This window comes from Hyperolius riggenbachi, chromosome 3, assembly GCF_040937935.1.
Source record: "Hyperolius riggenbachi isolate aHypRig1 chromosome 3, aHypRig1.pri, whole genome shotgun sequence".
Classification (NCBI taxonomy): Eukaryota; Metazoa; Chordata; class Amphibia; order Anura; family Hyperoliidae; genus Hyperolius; species Hyperolius riggenbachi.
Window position 1 is genome coordinate 360,840,612 of NC_090648.1, and position 26,814 is coordinate 360,867,425.

General features: G+C 44.1%; 1 protein-coding gene across 1 annotated transcript in view; it reads left to right on the plus strand.

Moving 5' to 3' along the window:
• FBXO38 (F-box protein 38) overlaps positions 1–26,814 on the plus strand; it is a 106,390-nt gene that overhangs the window by 68,779 nt on the left and 10,797 nt on the right. The window contains exons 13-19 of the mRNA XM_068277117.1: positions 623–739; positions 4,434–4,607; positions 9,752–10,408; positions 12,383–12,480; positions 15,484–15,586; positions 21,205–21,371; positions 26,472–26,617. Of these exons, the coding sequence (XP_068133218.1) occupies positions 623–739; positions 4,434–4,607; positions 9,752–10,408; positions 12,383–12,480; positions 15,484–15,586; positions 21,205–21,371; positions 26,472–26,617 (1,462 nt within the window). The remainder of the gene's footprint in view (positions 1–622; positions 740–4,433; positions 4,608–9,751; positions 10,409–12,382; positions 12,481–15,483; positions 15,587–21,204; positions 21,372–26,471; positions 26,618–26,814) is intronic.

The window sequence follows — 26,814 nt, forward strand, 5'->3', positions numbered from 1 at the left end:
GGCACCATAGTTTGTAAACGCTATAACTTTTACCCAATCCAATAAATATACACTGAATGTTTTTTTTTTTATCAAAGACATGTAGCAGAATAACTTTCGCGCTCAAATGTATAGGAAATTTTACTTTATTTGAAAAATGTCAGCACAGAAAGTTAAAAAAGTCATTTTTTTGACAAAATTCATGTCTTTTTTGATGAATATAATAAAAAGTAAAACTCGCAGCAGCAATCAAATAGCATCAAAAGAAAGCTGTATTAGTGACAAGAAAAGGAGGTAAAATTCATTTAGGTGGTAGGTTTTATGACCGAGCAATAAACCGTGAAAGCTGCAGTGGTCTGAATGGAGAAAAAGGCTCTGGTCCTTAAGGGGCGAAAAGACTGTGGTCCCGAAGTGGTTAAGTGGTTAAATGTCCTAATTAAGGCAATGTGCCTGGATAATTTTTTTTTTCTCCCTAAACCTAGGTGCGTCTTATGGTGAGCAGTGTCTTGTAGTCCGAAAAATACAGTAAATGGGAGTTCAGGGAACCTGATGTTCTGCTGTATACAAAATTAAGAAGTCTGCCCTGATTATAAGCTTGCAGTAACTGTATTTTTTTTATAAGTCACCTTTTTATTGTTTACAGCTCTCAATGATATGGAGGATGTATCGCAAGATGAAATAAGGCTACCTGAACAAGAAAATGAAGTTGCACCTCCTAATCTGGCAGTCATACCAATGGATGTAGATGAAGAACGAGCAGGTCTAGGAGTTTATTTACATTCACAAGTAACATTTAGGGGCATATATGTTATAAGTGTATTGGTTGTATAGTCTCTAGAAATTTACCCAGGCTGCACACCCCCAGTACAAGTTGTGATTCTGATTTTCCATTGTTAGAAGATAAAGAATACCCGAAGTGACATGAGATAGACGTATATGTACAGTGCCTAGCACACAAATAACTATGCTGCGTTCCTTTTTTTCTTTCTCTGCCTGAAAGAGTTAAATATCAGGTATGTAAGTGGCTAACTCATTCCTGACTCAGACAGGAAATGACTATAGTGTGACCCTCACTAATAAGAAATTCCTTTTTATCTCTAGCTCTCAGAATCCATTTTCTGCTATGAAAGTGTTTCATAGTTGGAATTTTTCATCAGTGAGGGGCCACACTGTAGTCACTTCCTGTGTGAGTCAGGAATGAGTCAGTCACTTACATACCTGATGTTTAACTCCTTTCAGGCAGAGAAAGGAAAAAAAAGGAACACAGCATAGTTATTTGTGTGCTAGGCACTGTAAATACACATGTCTATCTCATCATGTCACATGTCACTTCGGGTATCCTTTAAGGCAGTTCCTATGGTAAGGCAGATCCTAGGGAAAGGCAGATTCTGTGCATTAGAACTCTAATTTCTTGGAGATATGAGTATACAGCTTGTGCTGACTGTCTTGTGTTCTCCTATTTACTGTGAATGCAATACCTTGCGGGTGACCGATTGCTACAAGTATGTTAGTGCAGAAACCTTTCTGTACCTTTTTATTAAAGATAACCAGCAGAAAGAGGAGGGATAATTGTTAGAAGGGCATCTAAACTGAGAGAGGTATGGAGGCCGCCATGTTTATTTTATGTTAAACAGCGCACTTTGTCTGGCTAGCCTGCGGATCCTCTGCCTCTAATACTTTTAGCCATAGACCCTGAACAAGCATAAAGCAGATCAAGTGTTTTGATTCAAGGTTTGCTGCATGCTTGTTTCAGGTGTGTGATTCAGGCACTACTGATGCTTAAAAGATCAGAAGGATGCCAGGCAACTGGCATGGTTTAAAAGGAAATGAATGTGGCAGCCTCAATATCCCTCTCACTTCAGGTGTCCTTGAAGATGGCTGCCAGTACGGCTTGTAGACTTTGCGGCCCCACAGACTCTGGTAAGCCTTTGATGGAAATGTTTGCCCTTCTGCCCCTGTTATCCAGGTCCTCTAAATGGCGGTTATGATCTATGATCTTCAAGTTATGAGTGATGGCTGCATTCTGCAGCCAGTTCAGTTTAGAGTCTCTTTTGACGCCAACCTGTTCCACAGCCACAAGTTTTGTATTGAAGAATGCCATGTCTTCATGAATCTCCGCGACAGCTCCCTATATGAAGGAATCTATGTCCTCAGTGAGGGCTCTCATATCGGTCTTTGTAGGGAGATTAGACTTAGTTTGTGAGGTTCTTTTACAGAGTCTTCTAGAGAAGTGGGGAACCGCCTTGTGTTACCAGCAATTATTCTCATAAAGTTAGTTTTTTTTCTTTAATTAAAGTAACAGTGAGCACATAAAAAATAGTTTTTGTTGTCTTTTTTTTTTTTTTTTACGCATACCAGACTAATAAACCCCTTGTGTTACCTATACTTGGCCATAATGTTCATGAACACCTGTAATGGCTGCCGCCCATAGCATCGGATGCGATCTCTAGGACGACGGCTCTGGGACCCAAAGCTAAATAGATGCATCAAAATTTTGTTACCTATCAATGCATGTACTGGGCGCACCAAACTGCACCCTATCGATTGCATGCTATTATATTAGTGATGGTCAGGTAGATGTAAATAACTTCATGTTGATGCACATGAACCAATCAAATCCTGCTGAGGTAAAATTTGATTGGTTCACTTTCAAGCTGCATAAATTGGCATCAACTCGAAGTTACTTGCATCTACTTGACCATCACTACATGCAATCGCTACAGACGCACAGGTTGGCGGTAATGGTACACTACATGTCCAGTGGTGAAATCTGGCATGTATGGTATAGTTTTAACTGGGATGAGCCAAGTAATGTATTTTGAGGTGTTTTATAACTGTGACACTTGTTATGTAAAAATTAGGAAGGGGACATGAAAAATGCTTGTTTTTCCTTTACGCCTACGTTTCCTTTAGGGCTCTTTCACACTAGAGGCTGCGGTAGAAAAGGCTGAAAGTCAGCCTTTTGCTTAACGCCAATACATAGCGTTTTCAAAGCGTTTTCAAAGCCTTTTGAAAGAGTTTTACAGCTCATATGAAAACGTCCTTTTTTTTTTTCTTCTATAAAAATAAGTGAACAAGTCAGCTGTAAAACGCTTTGAAAACGCTGAAGTTGGCGTTTTCCATTGACTATCATTGAAACGCCAACAGCCAACTTCGGCTGTAAACAGCCCTGAAAAAGCTCCTGGGAGCGTTGAAACGCAACGCTCCAAAACGCCGAGTTAGATGTGAAAGGTAAAATGAAAGTCTATGGACTTTCTTTTACCTAGCAAAACGCCAACTTCGGCCGTGGCGTTAAAACGCCGAAAAATCCCTCTGGTGTGAAAGGGCCCTTATAAAGGGTCTATGAAATAAAAAAAAATACAATAAATGCCTAGTTTGTACACACACACACACACACACACACACACACACACACACACACACACACACACACACACACACACACACACACACACACACACACACACACACACACACACACACACACACACACACACACACACACACACACACACACACACACACACACACACACACACACACACCCTGGGCTTAAGTTGATTGGTCCATTTTTAAACTGCATAATTTCAGAACAATTTGCATCTCATTGATCATCCCTAATGCTGGCACAGCTGATATACCAGAGTTGTCAGGAACCATAATAGGTAAATGGGTAAAAAAAACTGGAATCTGAAGTGGTTCATCACATGCTGTGTTCCTGTTGACTTGGTTTTGTTTCAGATCTGTTGAATAGAAGAAAATGTCTCCTTTCAGTGTGTTTGTTTGTTTTTTTTTATCTACCAAGCTTGTTACCATAATCCAAGCACAGTTAACCTTTAAAGTGTAAGAAGGAATATCTTCATGTGTCCATCCACATGTACTTAAAGGGATACTGTGGGGGGTCGGGGGAAAATGAGTTGAACTTACCCGGGGCTTCTAATGGTCCCCCACAGACATCCTGTGCCCGCGCAGCCACTCCCCAATGCTCCGGCCCCGCCCCTGGTTCACTTCTGGAATTTCAGACTTTAAAGTCTGAAAACCACTTCGCCTGCGTTGCCGTGTCCTCGCTTCCCCTGATGTCACCAGGAGCGCACTGCGCAGGCACAGACCATACTGGGCTTGTGTTATACACTTATCTTGCCATCAGTGGGAGTGAGGACATGGCAACGCAGGCGCAGTGGTTTTCCAACTTTAAAGTCTGAAATTCCAGAAGTGAACCGGCGGCGGGGCCGGAGCATTGGGGAGTGGCTGCGTGGGCACAGGATGTCTGTGGGGGACCATTAGAAGCCCCGGGTAAGTTCAACTCATTTTCCCCCGACCCCCCCCCCCCCTTACAGTATCCCTTTAAATTAATTACATATTAAGTTTCTTCCATCAAAACTGTTTCCTCCCTCATTAAACTAAGCTGCAGAATATTCATTATAGTTTCTTTTTATTTTTGTGTTTATCTGCAGGGCCCAGTGGGCTGCAGCCAGCAGTGAAAGCTGCACCAATCACAGTCCATGATTCTGACAGTGAAGATGAGGATGACATTGTTGGTAGCCACTGTGTGAGTGGCAACTCTGTTAGCGGCTACTCTCAAGAGGACAGCAAAGAAGAGCAGTTGGCAGAATCTCAGGACAACACAAGTCAGTGAATATACTCAACAGGTTAAAGGACCTCTTTCGCAAATGAGGATAAAAATAAAAAGTGGTTTATGCATAAACTATTAAACATCCTTCTAAAATAGTGTAAAGTAAAAAAAAAATGGTTTCATCAAAGCAACATGTAATCCTCAGTGTATGTAAACACTGACGGGTGAAGGACTAAGAGGCTAATTTCACAAACATAACTCCTGCCTACCTAGTTTTCAGTGGTGTAATCCATTGCTGGCAGGAATCACAGTTATAGCTGTTATAATAATGGCTCCGCATGTGTTTACATTGTTGCGTCTGCGCAGAGAGTCGATCTGTTATCAGCTGCTGGGAGAATCAGACAGAATCAGCCCCATCTACATCATACGATTCTTTGTCCTGTTCGATTCATTGATTCGATTTGATTCAATCTGACATGTCCGATTCATGATTTGATTCAATTTGAATCGAATCATGAATTGGACAAGTCTGATTGAATTGAATCAATGAATTGGACAAAGAATGCTGGGGGGAGTGCTATGATGGAGGGGGAGCCCGCGACCTCACTGGGACTCAGCCGCGGGGTGGGGGAGGAGCCCAGGGCTCCCCTCCGTGCTCCCCTCCATGCTCCCCCCCCACCCCCCGCATTCGGTGCAATAAACCTTTTTACTTCAATAACCCGCAATAAAAAGTTACACTCAGTGTATCGTAGTACAAATGCGCCTGTACAGCCTGCCGGCAATCGCTTCCTGTCACCCGTGCTTGGCCAGAGCAGCGGGGAGCGTGGTTGTTAGCGGAGGAGTCGAAAGCGGTGGGCGGAGCCAGGTCGCGGGGATGCCGTCTGACGTCACGACGCGTTTCAGCGTTGACCACGCCTTCGTCAGGTCAACCCCGCTGCTCTGGCCAAGCACAGGTGACAGGAAGCGATTGCCGGCAGGCTGTACAGGCGCATTTGTACTACGATACACTGTGAGTGTAACTTTTTATTGCGTGTTATTGAAGTAAAAAGGTTTATTGCACCAGCGGTACGCTCCTGTTTTAGTCTTTCTAAACAATCTATTTAATTGCCACAGCTTAGAAGAACTTCAAGAAATGGTACACTTGCAGGCTTTCTGAAGTAAAAAACATGTGAAAACAGGTAGCCAAGAGATTAAAAAAACACAGCCTGGGTATTCTGGAAAGCCTTTTTTGTTCTGCTCTCACTGCTGCTGCCTGGGAGGTCTGTCTCCATTAACTTTGCTGTTATCCGCACCCTTATCGCATCTTCAAAGCAAGCGGTATTCTCCGTCCCAATACCGCCTGCTCTAATCTTTATGAATAGACATTTAGTGACATGTTGAGATAATCACCGCACAAGGCGGTAATTTACCTCACTGCTCGGTAATTTGAGCTTTTCATGCGGTAACAGCTTTTTTGAATTGACATTTTGCTAAGTGCTCGGTACAGTCAGCTGTTTTCAGCATTACTGCATGCGGGAATGCTTTATGAATGATAGCCTATGCAGAGTTAGCGCAGGGAAGCTTGTATTAATAACTTAACTCCATTCCTTTTAAAGGGGAACTTCAGCCTAAACAAACATAGTCATTAAGTTACATTAGTTATGTCAATTAGAATAGATAGGTAATATAATTTTTTACCCACCCTGTTTTAAAAGAACAGGCAAATGTTTGTGATTCATGGGGCTGCCATCTTTGTCATGGGGCAGCCATATTTTTGGTTGAAAGGAGGTGACAAGGAGCAGGAGACACAGTTCCAACTATCCTGTGTCCTGATAACCCCTCCCAGCTAGGCTTCGAATGTCAAATTCAAAATGTAAAAAAAAAAAAAAAAAATTGCACCAAAACAGCAGAACGAGAGCAACAACATCAGAAATCCCATCATGCTTTGCACAGCATCAGGGGAAAAAAGCCCGGGCAGTTTTCTTCTGTGCAGCTAAAAATGAGGCTTGTATAAGAGAAACAAAGTTCTGGTGCTCAGGCCTTTTCAGGCCTTTTCAGTGCTGCTGAGTCGATTTTTAGTCCGGAGGTTCACTTTAAGCAGGAAGTGGAGTGTATATCAGCGGCTATGCAGATGCCGATAAGTGGCAAGTGAGAGGCGGCTATTGGAACGAGCAGGGAGGTGAGTTATTAATACATGCTTCCCTGCACTAACTCTGCAAAGAGGGGGGAGCACGGAGGGGAGTCGGCTCCCCTCCAAAGGATTAGTCTCAGTGTAGCTGCTGCTCCCCCCCCCCCCCTCCCATCACCTATGGGGGGTGTCGCCTGCCATTCTTACCTCCTACCTATCTACCTAAACTGCGGGCACTTACCTAGCTAACCTATACTGGGGGCGCCTACCTATCTAGCCTATACTGATGGCCCCTACCTACCTATCGTATACTTTGGGCACTTGCCTGTCTATTATATAATTCAGGCACCTACCTATCTAACCTGTACTGGGGCACCTACATATCTAACCTATACTGGTGGTAACTATACTGGCTACCTATATTGGAGGCACCCATTTAGCAAACCTACACTGGGGGCAATACCAGGTGCACCTACCTGGCTAACCTATACTGGGGGCAATTATACTGGCTACCTATACTGGGGGAACCTATAGCTGTCTACTTATACTAGGTGCAACTAGACCTGGCTAACCTATACTGCAGGCACCTTTACCCGGCTCCATGGGGGGACGCGCACAATTTTTAAACCCTTACCCTTGGTGCAATTAAGTCTAGAAACTGCCCTGGAACACACGATAATCAAATTGTAACGCGTGCATTGTGAACAGAGAAAATGTAATAGCGTTGCATTTCACTGTGACCACAAACACATTTATCCATTTTCTTAATTAATCTAGGCATTTTTGGTCTTCAACCAAAAGTGTCATCTTTGTGCTCAGCTTGACATGTAAGCTGAATCCCAAATATGGTACTTTTTTCTTAGGGATTAAAATGCCTAGATTAAATACACAAGTGGAGATAGTTTGGAAAGGAGGCTGAACACATACTGGACTATATTTATAACCTACCTAACATTCAAAATAAGGCCTTAGACATGCATGATAAGAGCAGAGGTTTAGTTTAAAGGTTACTGAAAGTGAAATAAGTGGCCAGTTTAACTTACCTGGGGCACTCCCAGCCCCTGCAGTTTTTCTGTTCCCTCAGTCATTCTGCTCTGCTCTGTTCAGCAGCCGTGCCCTGCTGCTTACATGCACAGCACACATCTATTGGGAGAGCTACAAAATGGCCAATCCTTGTAAAATGATAAACTGTGTAAAAAGGCCATAAATCTGTAAGGGCTGGAACCCACTAGAGCGATTTTTATTCATATCCCCCCCCCCCCCCCCGTTTAGGGAGCGTGAGAAATCGCTAGCGATTTCCCTAAACGCTCTGCCAATGTAAATGGATGGTGCAAATTCCATAGAAGCGATTGGCAAAATCCAAACGCAGGACATGCAGCATTTTGTTAGCGTTTGCACTTCAATGTAAAGTATATAATTGCTGGCGTAATCGCTCATCAAAACTTGCACGGAGCGATTTTGCTAGAGTTTTAAAGTTACTGTACACTGTAACAAAATTAAACATAAATGAAAGGGCCAATCAGACTTTAAATCGCTACACAACCGCTGGCAAATTGATTACACTTTCTAAAATTGCTCCCTAAAACGCTCATGAAATTGCTTACAAACTGCTCATACAAAGCGATTGTGATTAGCGATAGCGTTTGTAGTGGGTTCCAGGCCTCAGGCTACGTTCAGTGGTGACTTTATGGGAGCATTTTAAAGGATAGGGAAGATGACTGAGATGCAAATAATTCAGAGTACATGCAGAATTATATACATTTTGTATGCTAATACATGCAGCTTGAAAATGGACCTGCCAATTTAAACCTTGGTGAGACTTATTTGGTCTGTTAAGCTCAAAGTAAGCGTATGATCTAATGAATTGTATGTGTAGTACAGCTACAAAATAGAGCATTAGTAGCAAACGATTCTCAGATTGTTTCCAGTACAGTACAGTATGCAAAAGAGCTTCTCTGAGTTATCTGACCCAACTTGGGTCAGCTACAGTGCTGCTTTCTGGAGCACTTATACATCCAAAGTCGGACAGGTTTGATAAGATTTCACTGCAGGAAAGTTCAAAGGGCCTTTAGCACTGCTTGTATTATAGGTTGCAATACAGAGTTTGGTCTTTAAATTGTTATATTAAAAAAAAGTCATATACAGGTAGTCCTCGGTTAACAAACGAGATAGGGGACTGTAGGTTCGTTCTTAACCTGAATCTGTTCATAAAGGGAACCTAAACTGAAAGGGACATGGATGTTTCCTTTTACACAATACCAGTTGCCTAGCAGTCCTGCTGATCTCTTTGGCTGCAGTAGTAAGTTTATAACACACCTAAAACAAGTATGAAGCTAATCCAGTCTGACTTCAGTCAGAACACCTGATCTGCATGCTTGTTCAGGGAGACACAGGATCAACAGGAGAGTCAGGCAACTGGTATTATTTTTCTATGAAAAATCCATATCCTTCTCAGTTTAGGTTCTCTTTAAGTCGGAACATTGTGCCATCTCTGTCCCCTGTACCTCCTCTGTGTCACCTCTGCCCTTTGTACCTGTTTATACAAGTTTAAAAGCCATTTTTTCTTTGATTTTTTTTTTTTGTTAAATCGATTTTCTCAAACTACAAATCCAATTTTAAAAATGTTATTTTTTTCCAATGGAAACAGAGAATCCATGCCGATCATAAGTCGGGCGTTCGTAAGTTGGGGACTACCTGTAATTGAAAATTGAACTGAGCATTTTTTTTTTTTTTTTTTTTTTCTACTAATATTCTATTAATTATCCATGCTAAATATACAATTTATTATATCATAACTTTGTTTTTGTCTTTTTTGCTTCATTGTCACTTTAAGAATCATTTGCATCTCATTGATCACCCCATTAACAAAGTAAGTTGCATTGCAATAGTGAATTTGCGTGCAGTGTGGTGGAATCCAATGCACTACAGTATCCCAACCCATTCATGCAGTTTGTTGCCACATCACGCGTGCATTAACAGAGGCAGTGAAGCATACTTTTAATTGAGTTTTTGGGGGTTTTTTAGCCGTTAATTGGTGTGAATGGGGGTGTACTGAATTGTGACTTACTTTTTTTTCTCCATGTTCCTTCTAGCTGTGAGTGGGAAAGGCAAAGCACCCTTGCGTAAGAAGTGCAGTGTTGCAGTCAACCCGACAGAGCAGGCTGCACCAAGTGAAGAGAGTAGCTGTGAAAAAGGATGCCAGGTGACTAGTGAACAGATCAAAGCGGATATGAAGGCAGCCAGCGATCCATCTGAGAGAAACAAAGGCAAAGAGGGCTCTGACGAGGCGGGCACTGCAAATGGGGTGCTAAATGCTTGCGAGTCTGCTCCTCCAAACGTTGACGGTAGAAACTCTTTAAATGAGAGTTCTGATGTTCCAGAGGAGTCAGATTTATGTACATGTAATAGGACAGAGGATTGTGAATCCAGTGATGCTCAAGGAGAAGCTCCTAATGTGCCGTGTCCCCATTGTTCCAAAAATATGAACCAGGAAATGGCTAAAGAGAGGCGAAATAGTGGAAGCAGTGATGCACCGCAGCCATCTACTAGTCAGTCCTCTCCCAGGAATTGCTCAGAGTACACACTTAGGACTCCACAGAGTGGGGCACAGAGGACTCATTCAGGAAGTGGAGCAGATTCATTTGCATCACCTACCTTGTGCCAGGCTGACAGAACCCAGCAGAATTCACAGCGTCCTCTAACGAGGGCGAGATCACGGCTTTCTCAGGTGTCGCTTGTGTCTGATGAAGGTGGGTTATCTTACTGTTTGCTTGTATGTCACTTAATGTAGAAGTCCAGACAATTTAATATGTTTTCAGGTAGATAAAGCTAGTGTTTCTATGTTTTGTCTATGTAATTAAATAACATTGTTGTAGCTGCCTAAAGCAACTAGACAGATTATTTTTGTCCTGCAGCTAAAATCTTATTGGTTGCTATTGGCAATTGCTCCCATTTTGCTGCAATTTTCTTTCGACCTGTGTTGATAAATTGAGCCCAAAGAAAACAGAGTAGTCAGTGCTTTTGTTTTCAAGGCCTGGTACACACCATGCAATCTTCACTTCAGATCCATTTTCCTACCGAAAAAATATATAGCCTACTGACTGCCAGCAACTGGTCCCATCTCAAAATGGATCTTTTCCTTGATCAAAAGCAGATTGGACATGCTGGAATATATAAAATATATAGGTCGAAGTGTGTGTGTGTGTGTGTGTGTGTGTGTGTGTGTGTGTGTGTGTGTGTTCCATTGATTTTTGATCAATGTCCAAACAGAAATCTGATCAGAATTATAAAAATAGATGTGTGTGTGAATGCTAGCTTTTTTTCTATGTCCGATTGGTCAGATATGAATATTGTCCGGGGCCCCTGGCCATCCTGTGAACCAATCGTGTGTTTTTAGATATGAATATTGATAAGATTATTCACTCAGGCCCGGTGCACACCAAAAACCACTAACAGATCCGCAAAATGCTAGCAGATTTTGAAACGCTTTTTCTTATTTATCTGTAGCGTATCAGCTAGCATTTAGCGGTTTTGGGAAGCGTTTTTGGTGTAGTAGATTTCATATATTGTTACAGTAAAGCTGTTACTGAACAGCTTCTGTAACAAAAACGCCAGGAAAACCACTCTGAACTGCCCTTTTTCAGAGCGGTTTGCGGTTTTCCTATACTTTACATTGGAGGCAGAAACGCATCCGCAATCCAAAATCTGCAGCAGCCCGGGAGTATGAGTTTCTGAAAAACGCCTCCCGCTCTGGTGTGCACCAGCCCATTGAAATACATTACCCTAGCGTTTCCACATCCGCAATCGGTTCTGATAACGCTGCCGAACCGCTCCGGTGTGCATTTGGCCTCAAATAGGATCTGAGGTCAAAACTGCAAGGTGTGCACCAGGCTTCAGAAAAGCAGGGCTAATTTAGAACCTTCTTCTCCTTCCTTCCTCACTCCTTCTTTTTTTTTTTTTTTTTTTTTTTTTTTTTTTTTAACCACTTAAGGACCAGGGGATTTTGCACTGATCGGTGCTGCGTGGGCTCTACAGCCCGCAGCACCGATCAGGAATGTGGCAGGGCGATCAGACTTCACCCCCCCCCTTTTTTCCCCACTAGGGGGATGTCCTGCAGGGGGGGTCTGATCGCCGCCAGTTTCTACTGATTTGCGGGGGGGGGGGCTCCTCAAAGCCCCCCTCCGCAGCGTTTTCTGGGCTCCCCGGCTTTCCCTCCCTCTACCTTTTTTTTTCTGAGCGGCGCAGGACGGAATTCCGTCCTGCGCCTGATAGGATAGGCTTCTGCCTATCAGATGACGGCGATCCCCGGCCAATCAGAGGCCGGGGATCGCCGATCTACGTCACGGCGCTGGGGATCGCCGGGGATTTCTTCCCCGGATGTTTACATTATGCGTGCGAGCCGCGATCAGCGGCTCGCACACTGTTCACGGAAGCAGTCTCCGTGAACTAGCATGGAAAGGCCGCTCGATCGAGCGGCCGTTTCCATGCTATACCACTAACGACCCGCCGACGCCTATCGGCGTTAGGCGGTCGTTAAGTGGTTAAATATATTTTTAGCCCTGATAAGATTTCCTCTCGCTTCTTAGTAGAGTGGTTGAGGGCCCTTTAACATGGAGAGCTCCATTGGGAACACAGTCTACAAGAAAAAAAAAAAAATAGTTTTACCCTTTTCACATTTTTTTTTTCCTTTAAAACTAGCAACACTAAAAATTTTTGTTTTTAAGAATCTACACCAAAGAACAGAAAAGCCGTGAAGAGGAAACGGACTGCAGATAAGTCCACAAGCACCAGTGACCCAGTCATAGAGGATGACCATGTACAGGTAAATTTAGTGGTAACACTTAAGGGGGTCTAAAGTTAGAGTACAAAACTGAAATATTCATTCCCTTATAAGTAATCCCAGCTACCTGGTGGTCATGGTATGCTTTTGGCTTTAGTTGTTTTTGAGTCACACATCTGCAACAAGCATGCAGCCAGCATTGCCCCCCCCCCCCCCAAACTCCCGGGGGGGCAATCCGGGTAGCGCTTCCGTGAGAGGCAGAGCTATGAGCCGCCGCTGACAGACGCGCGTGAGGCAAGGCTGCAGCTCATAGCTGCCTCACATGGAAGAGTAGAGGGCAGCAAAATCCACGACCAAGAAAGTCGTGGATTTTGCAGGGGAGAGGGAGGGCGCGTTTGGGGGGGATTTAGATAGATTACAGCCTCAGGGATGCGGCGGTTTAGTTAAGGCTAATATGTTAAGTCTAGTACACACCATACAATTTTCTGTAAGATTTACCTGCAGATAGATAATTCCCAACATGTTGGAAATTATCTAACCATCTACCTGCCTAGCAATTAAGCATTGTTCTACTCAGCAGGAGATAACCAGAAAACGATGCACCAAAGATAATGACCAGTCTCTACCAGTACTTTACAGAAAATAATCTAATTACAGAAAATGTAATGCTGGGCATACATGGGTCGTTTTTCATTATCATTCGAGCCGCTGATGGCTCAATTGATAATATCCGATCACCGCTCCGGATCGATACCGCGCTCGATCCCAGCGGGTGGACAATGGAAGAAACGAAGTGCAGATAAGGAAGTGCCCGCGGGGACACGCCAGGTTCGAGCCAGCGGCTCCATTCCGGCGCACAAACGAGCCGTGTATGCCCAGTATAACAGAAAATTGAATGGTGTGTACTAGGCATTAAAGAGGTTTTTGTTATAAAAAACAGATTTTTAAGAGACTTCAGTGTCTCTTTAAGTGTAAAAGGGCCTAAGGCAGGGGTCTCAAACTCAATTTACCTGGGGGCCGCAGGAGGCAAAGTCAAGATGAGGCTGGGCCGCATAAGGAATTTCACAATCGCGGCGCATCACTGCCTCTGCCCGCCCCTCTCACTCTTTCTTCACAGAGAGGGGCGGGGAGAGGCGGCGATCCGTGCGGCGATTGACGTCAGGAGGGGCAGAGCTGAAGCTGAAAGCTCTGCCCCTTCCAGAAAATGCCGGCGGATTGCCCCCCGGGCGATTTGGGGGCTCTGCAGCCCTAGTTTAGCAGCGGGAATGCAGCAGATTACTTGGGAGCACTGAAGCGAACTATAAGGAAGCTTTTGCCGGCGAGGGCCACAAAATAATGTATCGAGGGCCGCAAATGGCCTGCGGGCCGCGAGTTTGAGACCCCTGGCCTAAGGGCTGAGTTGCACGGAATCCGTTGCTTTCAGATGTAACGCATATATGCCTTGTAACTGAAAGCTTTTTCACATTTTTTGTTGTTGTGAACTCCATAAATCCAAAAGCATATGGAAATGCACAAAATAACTAAGCTGTTAAATCTTGTAACTACCTATGTAAGAAAAAGTTACATACTCTCATAAGGAGGGAAATCTCTGGATCCATTTAAAACCTGCCTGGTCCTCTCTGGGTGCCCTCATTTGGACCACTGGGATCCAGACACTAGTACCTAGTCTTTTTCCAGTCCTTGGAGGCTTTTGATCACTCTGGTGAGATTGCCTTTTATACCATGACAGATGGGGATCTCACCATAGGGGGTAGAGCGCCACCCACACCCACTTTGCTGTGACTCAATAAAATTTCCATTTGTATATCTCTATGTGGTAGTGCAGTGTATATATGCAGGTTGCTTTTCTCCTCCCCCTTGTTGCATCAATAGTGACGCATCTGAAATGCCAAAATAGTCAGGAATCTTAAAGGGAAGGTTCAGGGATGCTGTGAAAAAAATAAAAATCCAAATCCACTTACCTGGGGCTTCCTCCAGCCCGTGGCAGGCAGGAGGTGCCCTCGTCGCGGCTCCGCAGGCTCCCGGTCTCCTCCGGTGGCGCGCCCGACCTGGCCAGGCCGGCTGCCAGGTCGGGCTCTTCTGCGCTCCAATGTGCGGCTCACTGGTGCGCGCTGACGTCATCGGACGTCCTCCGGGCTGTACTGCGCAGGCTCAGAACTACTGAGCCTGCGCAGAACAGCCTGGAGGACGTCCGATGACGTCAGCGCGCACCAGTGAGCCGCACATTGGAGCGCAGAAGAGCCCGACCTGGCAGCCGGCCTAGCCAGGTCGGGCGCGCCACCGGAGGAGACCGGGAGCCTGCGGAGCCGCGACGAGGGCACCTCCTGCCTGCCACGGGCTGGAGGAAGCATCAGGTAAGTGGATTTGGATTTTTGTTTTTTTCACAGCGTCCCTGAACCTTCCCTTTAAGTACAATCCCAATCCTGCTTGTGTAATATTAGTTAAAGCCATTCCCCAAGGGGACCCTTAATCTGCGGAGAGTGCTGTCCCTAATGTCTAGACCGGTCACACCCTTATAGTTCAAGTATTGTCACATCCCGTGATTAGCTCCATGCTACACTGGTTATTGTGCTTTCTAAAGCGATTGTAGGCTCAAATTGTTTGGGTAATTTCCATGTTCACGTGACTATGCAAAATCACTGCAGGGCACTTCCAAGGGGGTTAGGGTTAAGCCAGGAGTGGGCTCAGACAGAGACAGGGTAACTACTGATTATATTAGGTACTCACAGTTGGTAGAGGGATATATTTAGTTTTTAAAGAGGTAGGTCAGGTCTGCTTAAAATGTAATACGGTTGATTAAGACAGTATGGCACATGCTTTTCATTCATATACAAAGTAATACTGTATGCTAGCAGTTATTTTAGACGGCCAGTGTGTGGCAATGTCCACATTTTCTCATTAGTTGTACATTGGAAGACTTGGAGTACACTCATCTTTACCACAAAAGGTGGTATTTTTTTATTATTTTTTTATTTTATGTTGTATTACCAGCACACAAATGAAGGACTTTTATTGTGCTTTAATATGTTTTGATTTTTCTCCCAGGTTTTGAACCTTAAATCTAAGAATCTTGTAGGTATTACACTGACTAACTGTGGCATTACTGACTTGGTTCTTAAGGATTGCCCCAAAATGATGTTCATCCATGGTAAGTGCTTTATTATACTACTTCTACACCTCTTAGTCTAAGTTAGTTATCTTCAGCTGACAATCTATTTTTGAACATTATTTTAGCTTACTATGCATGATGTTTCTTTATAGTGTCAGCCATATATTCTATCCCATAGACTGCCAGCAGTTTTATTAAAAATCTACATGCCAGTGCCATCTACCGTTTATACTGGTGTAAAAGCAGACCTGCATATAAGCCGAGGTACCCTCTTTTCCCTTAGAAAGCAGGGGGAAAATGACTCTCGTATAAGCCCCCTCCACAGTATAGTCACACGTGCCCCCAGTATGAGGCAGCTCCCCTACCCATAGCCAGATGTGCCCCCAGTATTATGCAGCCCCCCCTACCCATAGCCATGTGTGCCCCCACTATTAGGCAGTTCCCCCTCACCATAGACAGATGTGCCACAAGTGTATAAGGTAGTGGCCTGCAGTCACTACTAGTTCAGTGGTATGATGCCAATATGACAGTGTTGCAAACAGTTAAGCCAGGTAACAAGGGATCTTACCCATCCAGTGACACATTCTTACCAAACCAAGGATATCCGACTCATGTCTTTCTTGGTCCACAGAGCCAGTAACCGCCACCAGTGCAGAATGAGAAAGTCTGCTGGGATACAGTTTAAGGCTTCTGTTCAGCAAACCCCCCTTCGATTAGCTCTTTGCTGTGTCTGGCCTCCCTGCAAACTCTGTGTGTAGCAATAGAAGTGCCAACCGGCAATTTTATTTCTACAGTGAAGCGTAGCAGAGGAAACCGCAACATCATGAGTAGCACCAGGGATCCCTTCTTAGCTTCTCTGTCTCTCACTGCCTCTGTCTCAAGACGCCACTAGGTGACATCAAAAATGTGAGACAAGGCCAGTGCATCAGTGCAGGGCAGCTGGGCAGTGCATGTGACGCTGCTGCTCTCTCTGCTCTGCTGCACCATAGCTGGAGGGATACAGTTCATTCCTCCAATTGCTGCAGACCGCACACTAGGGGAGGGTAACGGACAGAGGACACTGGGAGGAGCATGACATAGCTAGGGGCACAGTAAATGAGTGTATAAGCCGTGGGGGTAACTTTTAGCACTTTTTTGTGCTGCAAAATTTGTCTTATGCGTGAGTATATACGGTATGTTTGTATTGTGTTAAACGTCTTGCCCTAATCTACATGTACTAAAATCCACGTTCATTAGTAGGGATTGTCATTGAGGTGCAAATAAATTTGAGATGATTGAGAACTATGCCAATTATTATAATACAGAATTTTGCAAATTATTGTGATAATCTAAAATGTAAATTGATAAAAAATAGAAAAAAGAGAGCCCAATATAGTGTAGTATGTTAAAAACAATATATGATTAGTGAGATAGGTATACTCACAAACGTGGGTTACCACTTTAGGCAACCACTGTATAGGCAGGTGAGATTAAGCCTGTCCTCACTCAGGATTAAGAAGTTGCTCTCTGTAGATCAGAAGAAAAGGGGGTCAGTCACCCCTCCACCAGGGGTGGACACAATATAGCAGTAGGAGAACAGAGGTGCCAGCAGGATAAAAGTGGTTAAAACCTTTAAAATTTGCTTGGAGGAGGTGGTGGACTAGTCTCTAGAAAGCAGACACAAATACCGTATATACTCGCATATAAGCCGACTCGCATATAAGCCGACCCCCCCCCCCCCCCCAACATTTACCCCAGAAACCCGGAAAAACGACTGACTCGCATATAAGCCGAGGATAGGAAATGTAGCAGCTCCTGAGACTTCCCCTCCCAACCCCCTACTCTCTTTTTTTTGCTTCAACACTTGTTAGCGCAAATGTTTACTTTTGTGGTGCTGAGAGAAGCAACACAAATGAGTTGTGTAGCAGATAACTCCTGCCTACACTCATACCACCAGTACCAAGTCCATTCATACCACTCATTAATTAGCATATAGAGTCCTGCTAAAGCACACTAGTATGAGAGTATGGGAGCCACCCTGATCTGCATGGAAGGACATGTTGTATGGAAAACCCATCCACATTTTGCTGTGGGACAGTTACCCCCTACCCCAAGAAAAAGAGCTGAATTATTAAACAATCACAGTTTTGAAAAAGTGTACTCTCCCAGAGTAAAACGAAACCACCGTACATACCCTTCCTCACAGAATGCAGTGGATTGGTGAGTTCGACAGTGCATACTGATGATGTGCCTGCAGCGACGTTTTTCTAGTGATCGGGGCCGATGAGGAGCACACAGAGAACATCTGATGACAGGCAGTGATCCCATGCCCGGGGAGAGCAGATCAGCTGCTGTGATACAGAGCGAGCCTGCAGTGCAAGATGCTTCCAGCTGATCGGGGCTGCACGGAGTTCCGCTGATGAGAGGGAGCGATGTCATGCCCGGGGGTGTGCGGATTAGCGGCGATCGGATGCCCGGGGAGATCAAAGCAAGAGCAATGATTGGCCACCCAGAGAGTATAGCCAATGGGGTCGCAAGGTGCAGAGACAGCAGGAAGCGCGAGATTATGTACATGGAGGAGCGCTCCTGCTGTGACTCTCTGGGTGGCCAATCATTGCTCTTGCTTTGGTCTCCCCGGGCATCCGATCGCCGCTAATTCGCACACCCCCGGGCATGTAATCGCTCCCTCTCATCAGCGGAACTCCGTGCAGCCCCGATCAGCTGGAAGCATCTTGCACTGCAGGCTCGCTCTGTATCACAGCAGCTGATCTGCTCTCCCCGGGCATGGGATCTGTCATCAGATGTTCTCTGTGCGCTCCTCTTCGGCCCCGATCACTAGAAAACAGTCGCTGCAGGCACAGCAAGCCTGCTCAGAATCACCGCTGAGCCCCATGATAAATCCCACCACAGACACTAACAGGTGACTCGCATATAGGCCGAGGGGGTGACTTTTCAGCACATTTTTTGTGCTCAAAAATTCGGCCTATATGCGAGTATATGCGGTACTGTCTAAATAATTAATAACAATAAGGCTACACAGAGGCGCTCTACTTGCTTTTGCCGAATTTCTGTTGTCCCCTCCTTATTGTCTGATGAAGTGGGCGTTGCCAACGAAACGCGTTGCATCTTTGGGGTACCATTTAATAAATGTGTTATTAATTATTTAGACAGTATTTTGTGTCTGCTTTCTGGAGACTAGTCCACCACTTCCGCCAAGCAAATTTTAAAGGTTTTGTCCACTTTTATCCTGCTTGCGCCTCTGTTCTCCTACTGCTAAAATGTAAATTGACTCATCAAATCTTGCAGCGAAAGCATTTGATTGGTCCATTTTCAAGCTGCCTAGATTTGCATTAAAATTTGCATAGTTCTGCATCAACAACTTAGAATTATTTACATATTTCAAGTCAAGAAGAAAGTTGTCTCCGACCAAAAACTTTATACTAAATGCTTTTAGAGGTCCGTAGCATATTTGGAAACAAAAACACCATAGATGTTGGTAAAAGTAGTTGTGTAGTAACATGCCTTTAGATGTCTGTGGCATATGGAGTGCCTAAAGATGTTTATGGCAATATAAGGGCTAATACTGAATTACGAATCTACATTGAATTGCTTTTTCATTTATTTTTTTTCTTGAATCTCTCATATTACTCTGGAGTGTTATGTGTTGAAACCACTAGATGGCACCCTAAATACAGCATATACAGTACTGATGAAATGTACTGTATGTTCAGCCAGAGTATAAAGCCACTGGTGCTGTAACCTGGGACAAAAATGTGCCCTCTCCCTCTAGCCCGAAAATGTGACCTACTCTGACACACTTCCATCCGTTATATTCTAAAAGGGGGGCCCGCTTACTTTCTCTGTCCTTACTGTGATACAATGCAGAGCCTGCAGTGAAAACTTCATCCCTTATCATTGCTGCCATAGGCTGTGTCCTCTCTGGTCTTCCTACATTAGCGCCCCTACGTCATCATAGTTAAATTACTCAGGACGGCATGAGTGAAGGAGAGGAGATTAAGGGCTCTGCATTGTATCACAGGGATTGGGGAGACAGCTAACAGTGGTCCCAGTTTTAGATTGTGATAAATGAGAAGGGGGTCAGAGTAGGTCACCGCTTCAGGACTGAAGGGAGGGGGAGAGAGCGAGGTCCTGGCTATAAGCGGAGAGATTTAGGACTAACTCGAAGATAAGGTGACTCCTACACTTTTCAAACTCAGTCCTAAAATTTCTCGACTTAAAGCCTAGTATATACGGTATTTCTGTACACACATCTGTACATCGGCCCTGAAAGATATCCATATGGACAGAGTACGTGGTTCTAAAAGAGGGATTGTTTCTCTGGGATCTATATGGTTCCTTTACCAAAAGCACACCTAAACTGGGGGAAAAAAAAGGTTGTAGCCCCTTAGTTGCCTTCTCCACTGTGCTGCTGTCTACCCTTTTTAAACGCTGTAACTGGGCTCAGTGCATTGTAACTGCACATGCACAGAATAAAGAGAGGAGACAGCAGCACAGCAGGGTAAAGGCCACAAAACTCTGGCCCCTGATTTATGGAGGTTAAAATGAGGTATGGCTACATCATAGAGGGCTCAGGTGTGCTTAAAAGGGATCACAGCAGTGAAAAAAAACCCCGAAATAATAATTTTGTCATGCTGGAACTTCTAACAGAGAAAGTAGGCATGGCTTTTACAACACCGCATACAGAAAAAAAATTAAAAATAAATTATTTAACATATTATCAGAACAAAAAGTTTGAATATCTCATGGAGCTGAAATTTTACAGGCAGGGACTGTCTGAACTCTATGTACTGGTCAGGCAGCTCTCATATACTTTCCCCGGTTTTCTAGCTTCTTCTCTAAAGACCTGTACCCACTATACAATTTCTCCGATGACTGGAGGTTTTGTTTTTGTCTTTGAGAGACGAGTGATCGTCTCCGCGATCTCGTGACTTGGGTACAGGCGTACGATTGCACGTTTAGCTATGCGTGCCAATAACAGCCAACACAGCCGATCGAATCTTTAAGATCCCTGACAATACCCACACAAAGTACTGGGATCACTTAAACACTCATTCTCGCCCATCTTCTGCTGTTGGGGGGGGGGGGGGGGGGGTGGATGTAGATGTGATCCATCTTCCTGAGCCCATTAGGTGAAAATTTAGCTTAAAGGTGCACAGCAAAGTACTGAGGTATAAAAATGAGGAGGACTAAGACACTTTGCAGGACACACTGCCTCTTAGATGAAATGCAGAACAGGAAGGGAAGGAGGAGGTACAGCCCAGGAATCTTGGGGAAAGTAGCAGATAGTGTTCCAGCAGAACCGGCAACCTCTCTGTCCGCTAGAACAAGAGGACCTTGTTCCATAGCTACCTCTCCATGCCTGTGCTCTTCTTCTCAAGTTTCCAAGTCTGCATTTGCTCCCCTTGGTCTTGTGCTGGTCGGTATGATGGGAGAGCAGAGCCAAAGGATGAAGAGGAGAATGAAAGCACAGTGCAGACACATAACTACAGAAAAACAGCTGATCTGATTGTCAGCTGTAACAACGCCCAAGCTCTGCTAACGCCCTAGTCCCGGGCCTTTGGGGCCTCTCAACAAATCTGTGTTTGTATAATAATCTTGAATGTAGTTGGAGATTAAGAAATTATCAGCTAAATTTTTCTTTTTCCTTTACCTTTAAGCTACACGATGCCGTGTACTAAAACACTTGAAGGTTGAAAATGCCCCTATTGTGAATCGTTTTGACTATGCACAATGCAAAAAGCTTAATATGGAGCAGGTATTGGATCAGATTCTTCGAATGCCCCCTGAGCGAAATCGTATAATCTACCTGAGACCCATGCAGCAAGTAAGTGTATCTGTTTATTCTAACTAACCTAAGAGGTTCAATAAGTGCCTCAGATAAGACGTAGCTTAATATTCTCTTCTGAAAACCAAAACTTTTCTCAATGAGTACTTGGGATTTTTATGACACTGCTAAATTTTAAATTCTTACTATCACTATTTATGGACCTTTCTGAATTTTGGCTTTGACAGAATAGAGCGGCGCACTGAGCTTATATAGTTATTTTTATCCTTGACAGACCACTCCAGTGAAAAAAAAAAAGTTAGCAGATAAAATCTGACTGAACCATTTTGAACTAGTCCATCTCCTCGTGAAGGATTCTCAGAATTTTCAAGAGCATTTCCTGAATGGCAGTTTAACTGCCAAAATAGTAAGATACCAGCCAGCCTTCCTACTTGTTTGCACACTAAGACTTAGCAACTGCTGTTCAGGAATTGCTTTTGAAAACAAAGAAAACCCTGATGGCCCTTTGACACTGGGACACTGCATCAAATTGACGCACTGCTACTACAGCTTAATTAAAGTGAACCTTCGGACTAAAAATCTAGTCAGCAGAACTGAGAAGACTTGGTGTTTCTTTAACAGTTTCACAGCATCAGAACTTTGTTTGTCTTACCAAAGCAACATTTTAGCTGCATTTTTAGATAAGCTCCACCCATCAAAGAAAAAAAAGCCCGGGCTCTTTTTCCCTGATGCTGTGCAGAGCATGATGGGATTTCCTATGTTGTTCACATTGCCTAGCAACTGGGAGAGGTGCGCAGGACACAGGACAGTTGGAACTGTGTCTCATGCTCCCTGTCACCTCCTTTCAATCAAAAATATGGCTGCCATCATGAAATCAAACATTTGCCTGTTCTTTTAAAACAGTGTGGGTACGAGATTATATTACCTATCTATTTTAATTAACATAACTAATGTATCTTAATGACAGTATGTTTGTTTAGGCTGGAGTTCCTCTTTAAAGTCTATGGGGAAGATCATACTCCCCACTTCGCTATATGCTGCGCCGAAAGTGCCCGATTAAACGATAGCACATGCCTACGTTACCATGCGGCGATCTGGGTCGGCCCGCAAGTCATGTTTGTCTATGGTGACACAGGGTTTCTTAAGATGCTGGTGTTGCAACGTCGCGGTGCACATGCGCGGAAGCGTATTTTTACAATCTGCATCCGCATACCCTGTTTTTGCCGTGCGGCGGGGGCGCTGCACTGCACTACATCGCTAATGCCAATATGCAGTGTGAAACCAGCGTTAGTATCCCCCATGAGGAGATGAACTAGCCCAGTGATGGGTAACCTTGGCACTCCAGCTGTGGTGGAACTACAAGTCCCATGAGGCATTGCAATACTCTGACAGCTCTAAGCATAACTCGGGGAAGCAGAGGCATGATGGGATTTGTAGTTTTGTCACAGGTGGAGTGCCAAGGTTAGCCATCACTGAACTAGCCCAAAACCTGTCGGTTCTGTCAGATTTTACTGGAGTGGTCCTGTAATGAAAAAGTGACATGATAAAGTATTGCACAGCCTTAACCACTTGCTGGCCGCGTCACTCCAATGGGAGTGGCCGCGACGGCAGCCCCTGGACCAGCTAACGCCGATTGGCGTAAAGTCCTGGGGCAGCAGTTTGCAGGAGATCGCGCGCAGGCTGCGAGCGCATCTCCTGCTTGGTGGGCGTGTGACACGGCTGTCCCCCTGGGGGACAAGAGAGCAATCTGCTCTTATAGGCAGAAGCCTATGACAGCCGATCGCCGTGATTGGCCGGCTGGGGGGGAGGGAAGGGATTTAGAAATAAAAAAAAAAAAAAAAGAAAATAGCAAAAAAATATTTTAAAAACAACAACAAATATTTGTAAAAAAAAAAATAATAAACACGGGGGCGATCAGACCTCACTAACAGAGAGCTCTGTTGGTGGGGAGAAAAAGGGGGGGGGGCATCACTTGTGTGCAGAGTTGTACGGCCCTGCAGCTTGGCCTTAAAGCAGCAGTGGCCAATTAAGCTTAAATTAGCCTGGTCACTAGTGGGGTTTAACACCATGGTCCTCAAGAGGTTAAGGTGGCCATACATGGTACAATTTTTCATATTTTTTTCGATTAGATAATTTAGTTCGATTATTCCGTTAGATCGAATATAAAGATTTTTCCAGCATGTCCGATCAGATTTTTCTCGAAAAACGGGATAATCGTTCGAATTTCTTGATCGAAAAAAAAAAATATTTTCAACTTTCATTCGATCCTTTAGATCGCATAAACGGGAAGATCAAACGTTTTTATTGTAAAGTGTATGAGCACCATTACTGATCAGGAGATTACCTGCAGAGACCAGCAGTAGTAACAGTGCAACTCATGAGGAATGGAATCTTTGATGGGCTGGATTTAGATGTTTAAGCTAGTTTCTCAAGTTTCTCAGTTTTTGTTTTTGTTGTTTTTGTTTTTTTGTTTTTTTTTATTGGTGTTTTTTACACATAATGTTCAATCGCCTCACCTTTGGCAGATTTGTGCCGACGATTTACCTAACACTTGGTATTGTTCAAAAAATTAGATCAAAAACTTTCATGTAAAAGTATCAAATCTTGAAAAGCTTCACAGTCTAAAGTTGGCCCAGTGCACACCAAAACCGCCAGCAGATCGTCAAAACGCTAGCTGTTTTTGGAGCAGATTTCAGAGCGATTCTAGGCATGTTTAGAGATGTTTTCTAAACATGCCTAGCGTGTTTTTGGGAGTGTTTTTGTGTAGCAGATTACAAATACTGTTACCGTAAAAGCTGTTACTGAACAGCTTCTGAAACAAAAACGCCTGGAAAACCGCTCTGATCTAGCGTTTTTGCTATACATTACATTGAGGCAGAAACGCTTCTGCAAACCGCAAACGTGCAGCAGGAGGCACGTTTGCGGTTTGCTAAAAAACGCTAGTCTGCACCATCCCATTGAAATACATTACCCAAGCGTTTTCACTGGCGGATGCGGTTGGCGGATCGCTCCTAAAACCGCTCAGTGTGCACTGGGCCTGTCAAAGAGAATTAAATGTTACAACTTTTCTCTTTTTTTCTTTTTAGAAAACAGTACACAATTTTGTGTATATTAAGTATGCATGTATATTATTTTCTAGAAGACTTCTCTGAACTTAGGAAGTCACTTCACAGTGGATGTCTTGCACCAAAGTTCCCCAACCCTGTCCTCAAGGCCCAACAACAGTACATGTTTTGCAGAAAACCACAAACATGCACAGGTGAGGTAATTAGTGTCTCAGCAGAGCTGATTAACTACCTCTGTGGATTTCCACAAAACCTGCAGTGTTGGTGGGCCTTGTGGACAGGGTTGGGGAACACTGCCTTAGGGCTCGTTTCCACTATCGCGAATCCGCATGCGTCCAACGCATGCGGATTCGCACATGTAATGCAAGTGGATGGGCCTGTTTCCACTGTAGCGTTGTTGAGGTGCGTTTTTTTTTTTTGTTTTTTTTTTCAGCGGTGAAAAAACGCACAAAAGAGCCGGCAGAATTCGCCTGCGAGTGGAATGCTTGCGAATTGCATGCAATGTATTTAATAGGGAGATCGCATGCGACTTGCCCATGCGGTTTTTGCCGCGAATTCGCATAGGTACCAATGTAAATTCACACAGGCAGTGACATGGTTAAAATCGCATATACCCTCACCTATGCGAAATCGCGGCAAAAACGCATGGGGGACCGCATCAGCATGTGATTTCATCAGCGGTGGAATCCAGGTGATTCCGCGCCGTAATAGTGGAAACGAGCCCTTACACAACACCATGTGCCATATGCAATAAACTTTTTTTTTTCTCCTGAGTTTTCTCCTAGGTGGTAAATTCCCACTTGTCATAAAATGCCTTTTAAGCCACCACCAAGAAAGAAAATACCCAAAATACATTTAATAGTATTTTTAACCAACTTCTGGGTACTTTTTCAATTTTAAAATGCTGAAAATGTTAGTTTTAAGAGAAGATGAAAATTATCTCTAAGAAGATAACTCAAGTGAAAAAGTTAATTGCATATGGGCCAATGTGTCCAGCTTATTAACTGCCTTTTTGAGCGTTACCTTGGGGAACTATAGACTATGCCTAGGAGAATGTATTTGCCTTGCTTATCCTTGTAACCCAGGGGTCAGGAACCTTTTTGGCTGAGAGAGCCATAAACGCCACATAATTTAAAGTGTATTTCCGTCAGAGCCATAAAATATTTTTCAAACTGGGACAGTGCACATGTGCAGAAGAGGGCTGTTCCTGTTGCCATGGTGATATGTATAGAGTGGATCTGCTGGGCAGCGAAAGTGTCAGACACATCTTCAACTTCTATTGGGTTTCAGCAACATCAGCAATTTACGTGAGAGCCAGACAGGAGAAATACCAACTAACAGCTTGTAGAATTAGACTTGGGGGTTTATCCACTTTGTAGGACGAGATTCCCGCACTTTGGCCCAATAGGCTGCCTGTCAAGTGACAGGCAGCCTATTGGGCCAATCAAAGTGCGAGGATCTTGTCCTACAGTCACTGGACCTGACCTGGTCCAGAGTGTGACAATTGAAGCAGCTGTTCGTTTTTGGGGGAATGCGAGTAAGTTAGTAGTGCATGCTACAGCAGTAGTGTGCCTACTTTAAAAATTATATTTTGCTACCACACTAAGCTGCGCTGCTTGAGCTCCCGAGCCATAGTTCCTACCCCTGTTGTAAGCACTGCAATAGGTATAGAAATGCTTGGTTGTTCCCAAACTGTGACTTGTTGATTCATACATGATGTGACTCTGGTCCATTTTAATACCTTGTTTCTACTACTGCCGAATTCGGCCCAAATCTGCACCGTTTCTTCTCAGACGAGTCGCGCAGGGAAATGCTACTTATGTGGCCAATGCATATCACTGTTCAGCGATTCCAGCTGCTTCTTCGCGGCAGAAAGGATGTTTAATCAGTATGATACCCTCATCCTGATTCAAAACTTCCTGCTTTTACTGATGGCTAACACAGTACAATACTCTGCTGCTACTGCTGTGAGGGAAGTTTTAAAACTAGTAGAAAAGTATTACTTGCTGATCAGAGCTCTGTACCATAACTGTCCTTTTTCATGCTATATATATATTTTTTTCTTTTCAAACAGGTAGATACGCTAACTTTAGAAAGACAGATATTCAGTGGACCATATCCTTACCACATCTGTATCATCCATGAATTTAGTAATCCACCCAATGTGAGAAATAAAGTTCGTGTCAGAAGCTGGATGGACACCATAGCAAATATTAATCAGTATGTATTTATCTTATCATTGACCCAGATCACGATCATTTGCTTTACTTAACCTCTTGAGGACTGCAGGGATACCCCCCCCCCCTCCCCCTAGTGACCAGGCCATTTTTAGTCAAAAAGGCCAAGCTGCAGGGCCACACAACATAGCACACAAGTGATTTCCCCCCCCCCCTTTTCTCCCCACCAACAGAGCTCTC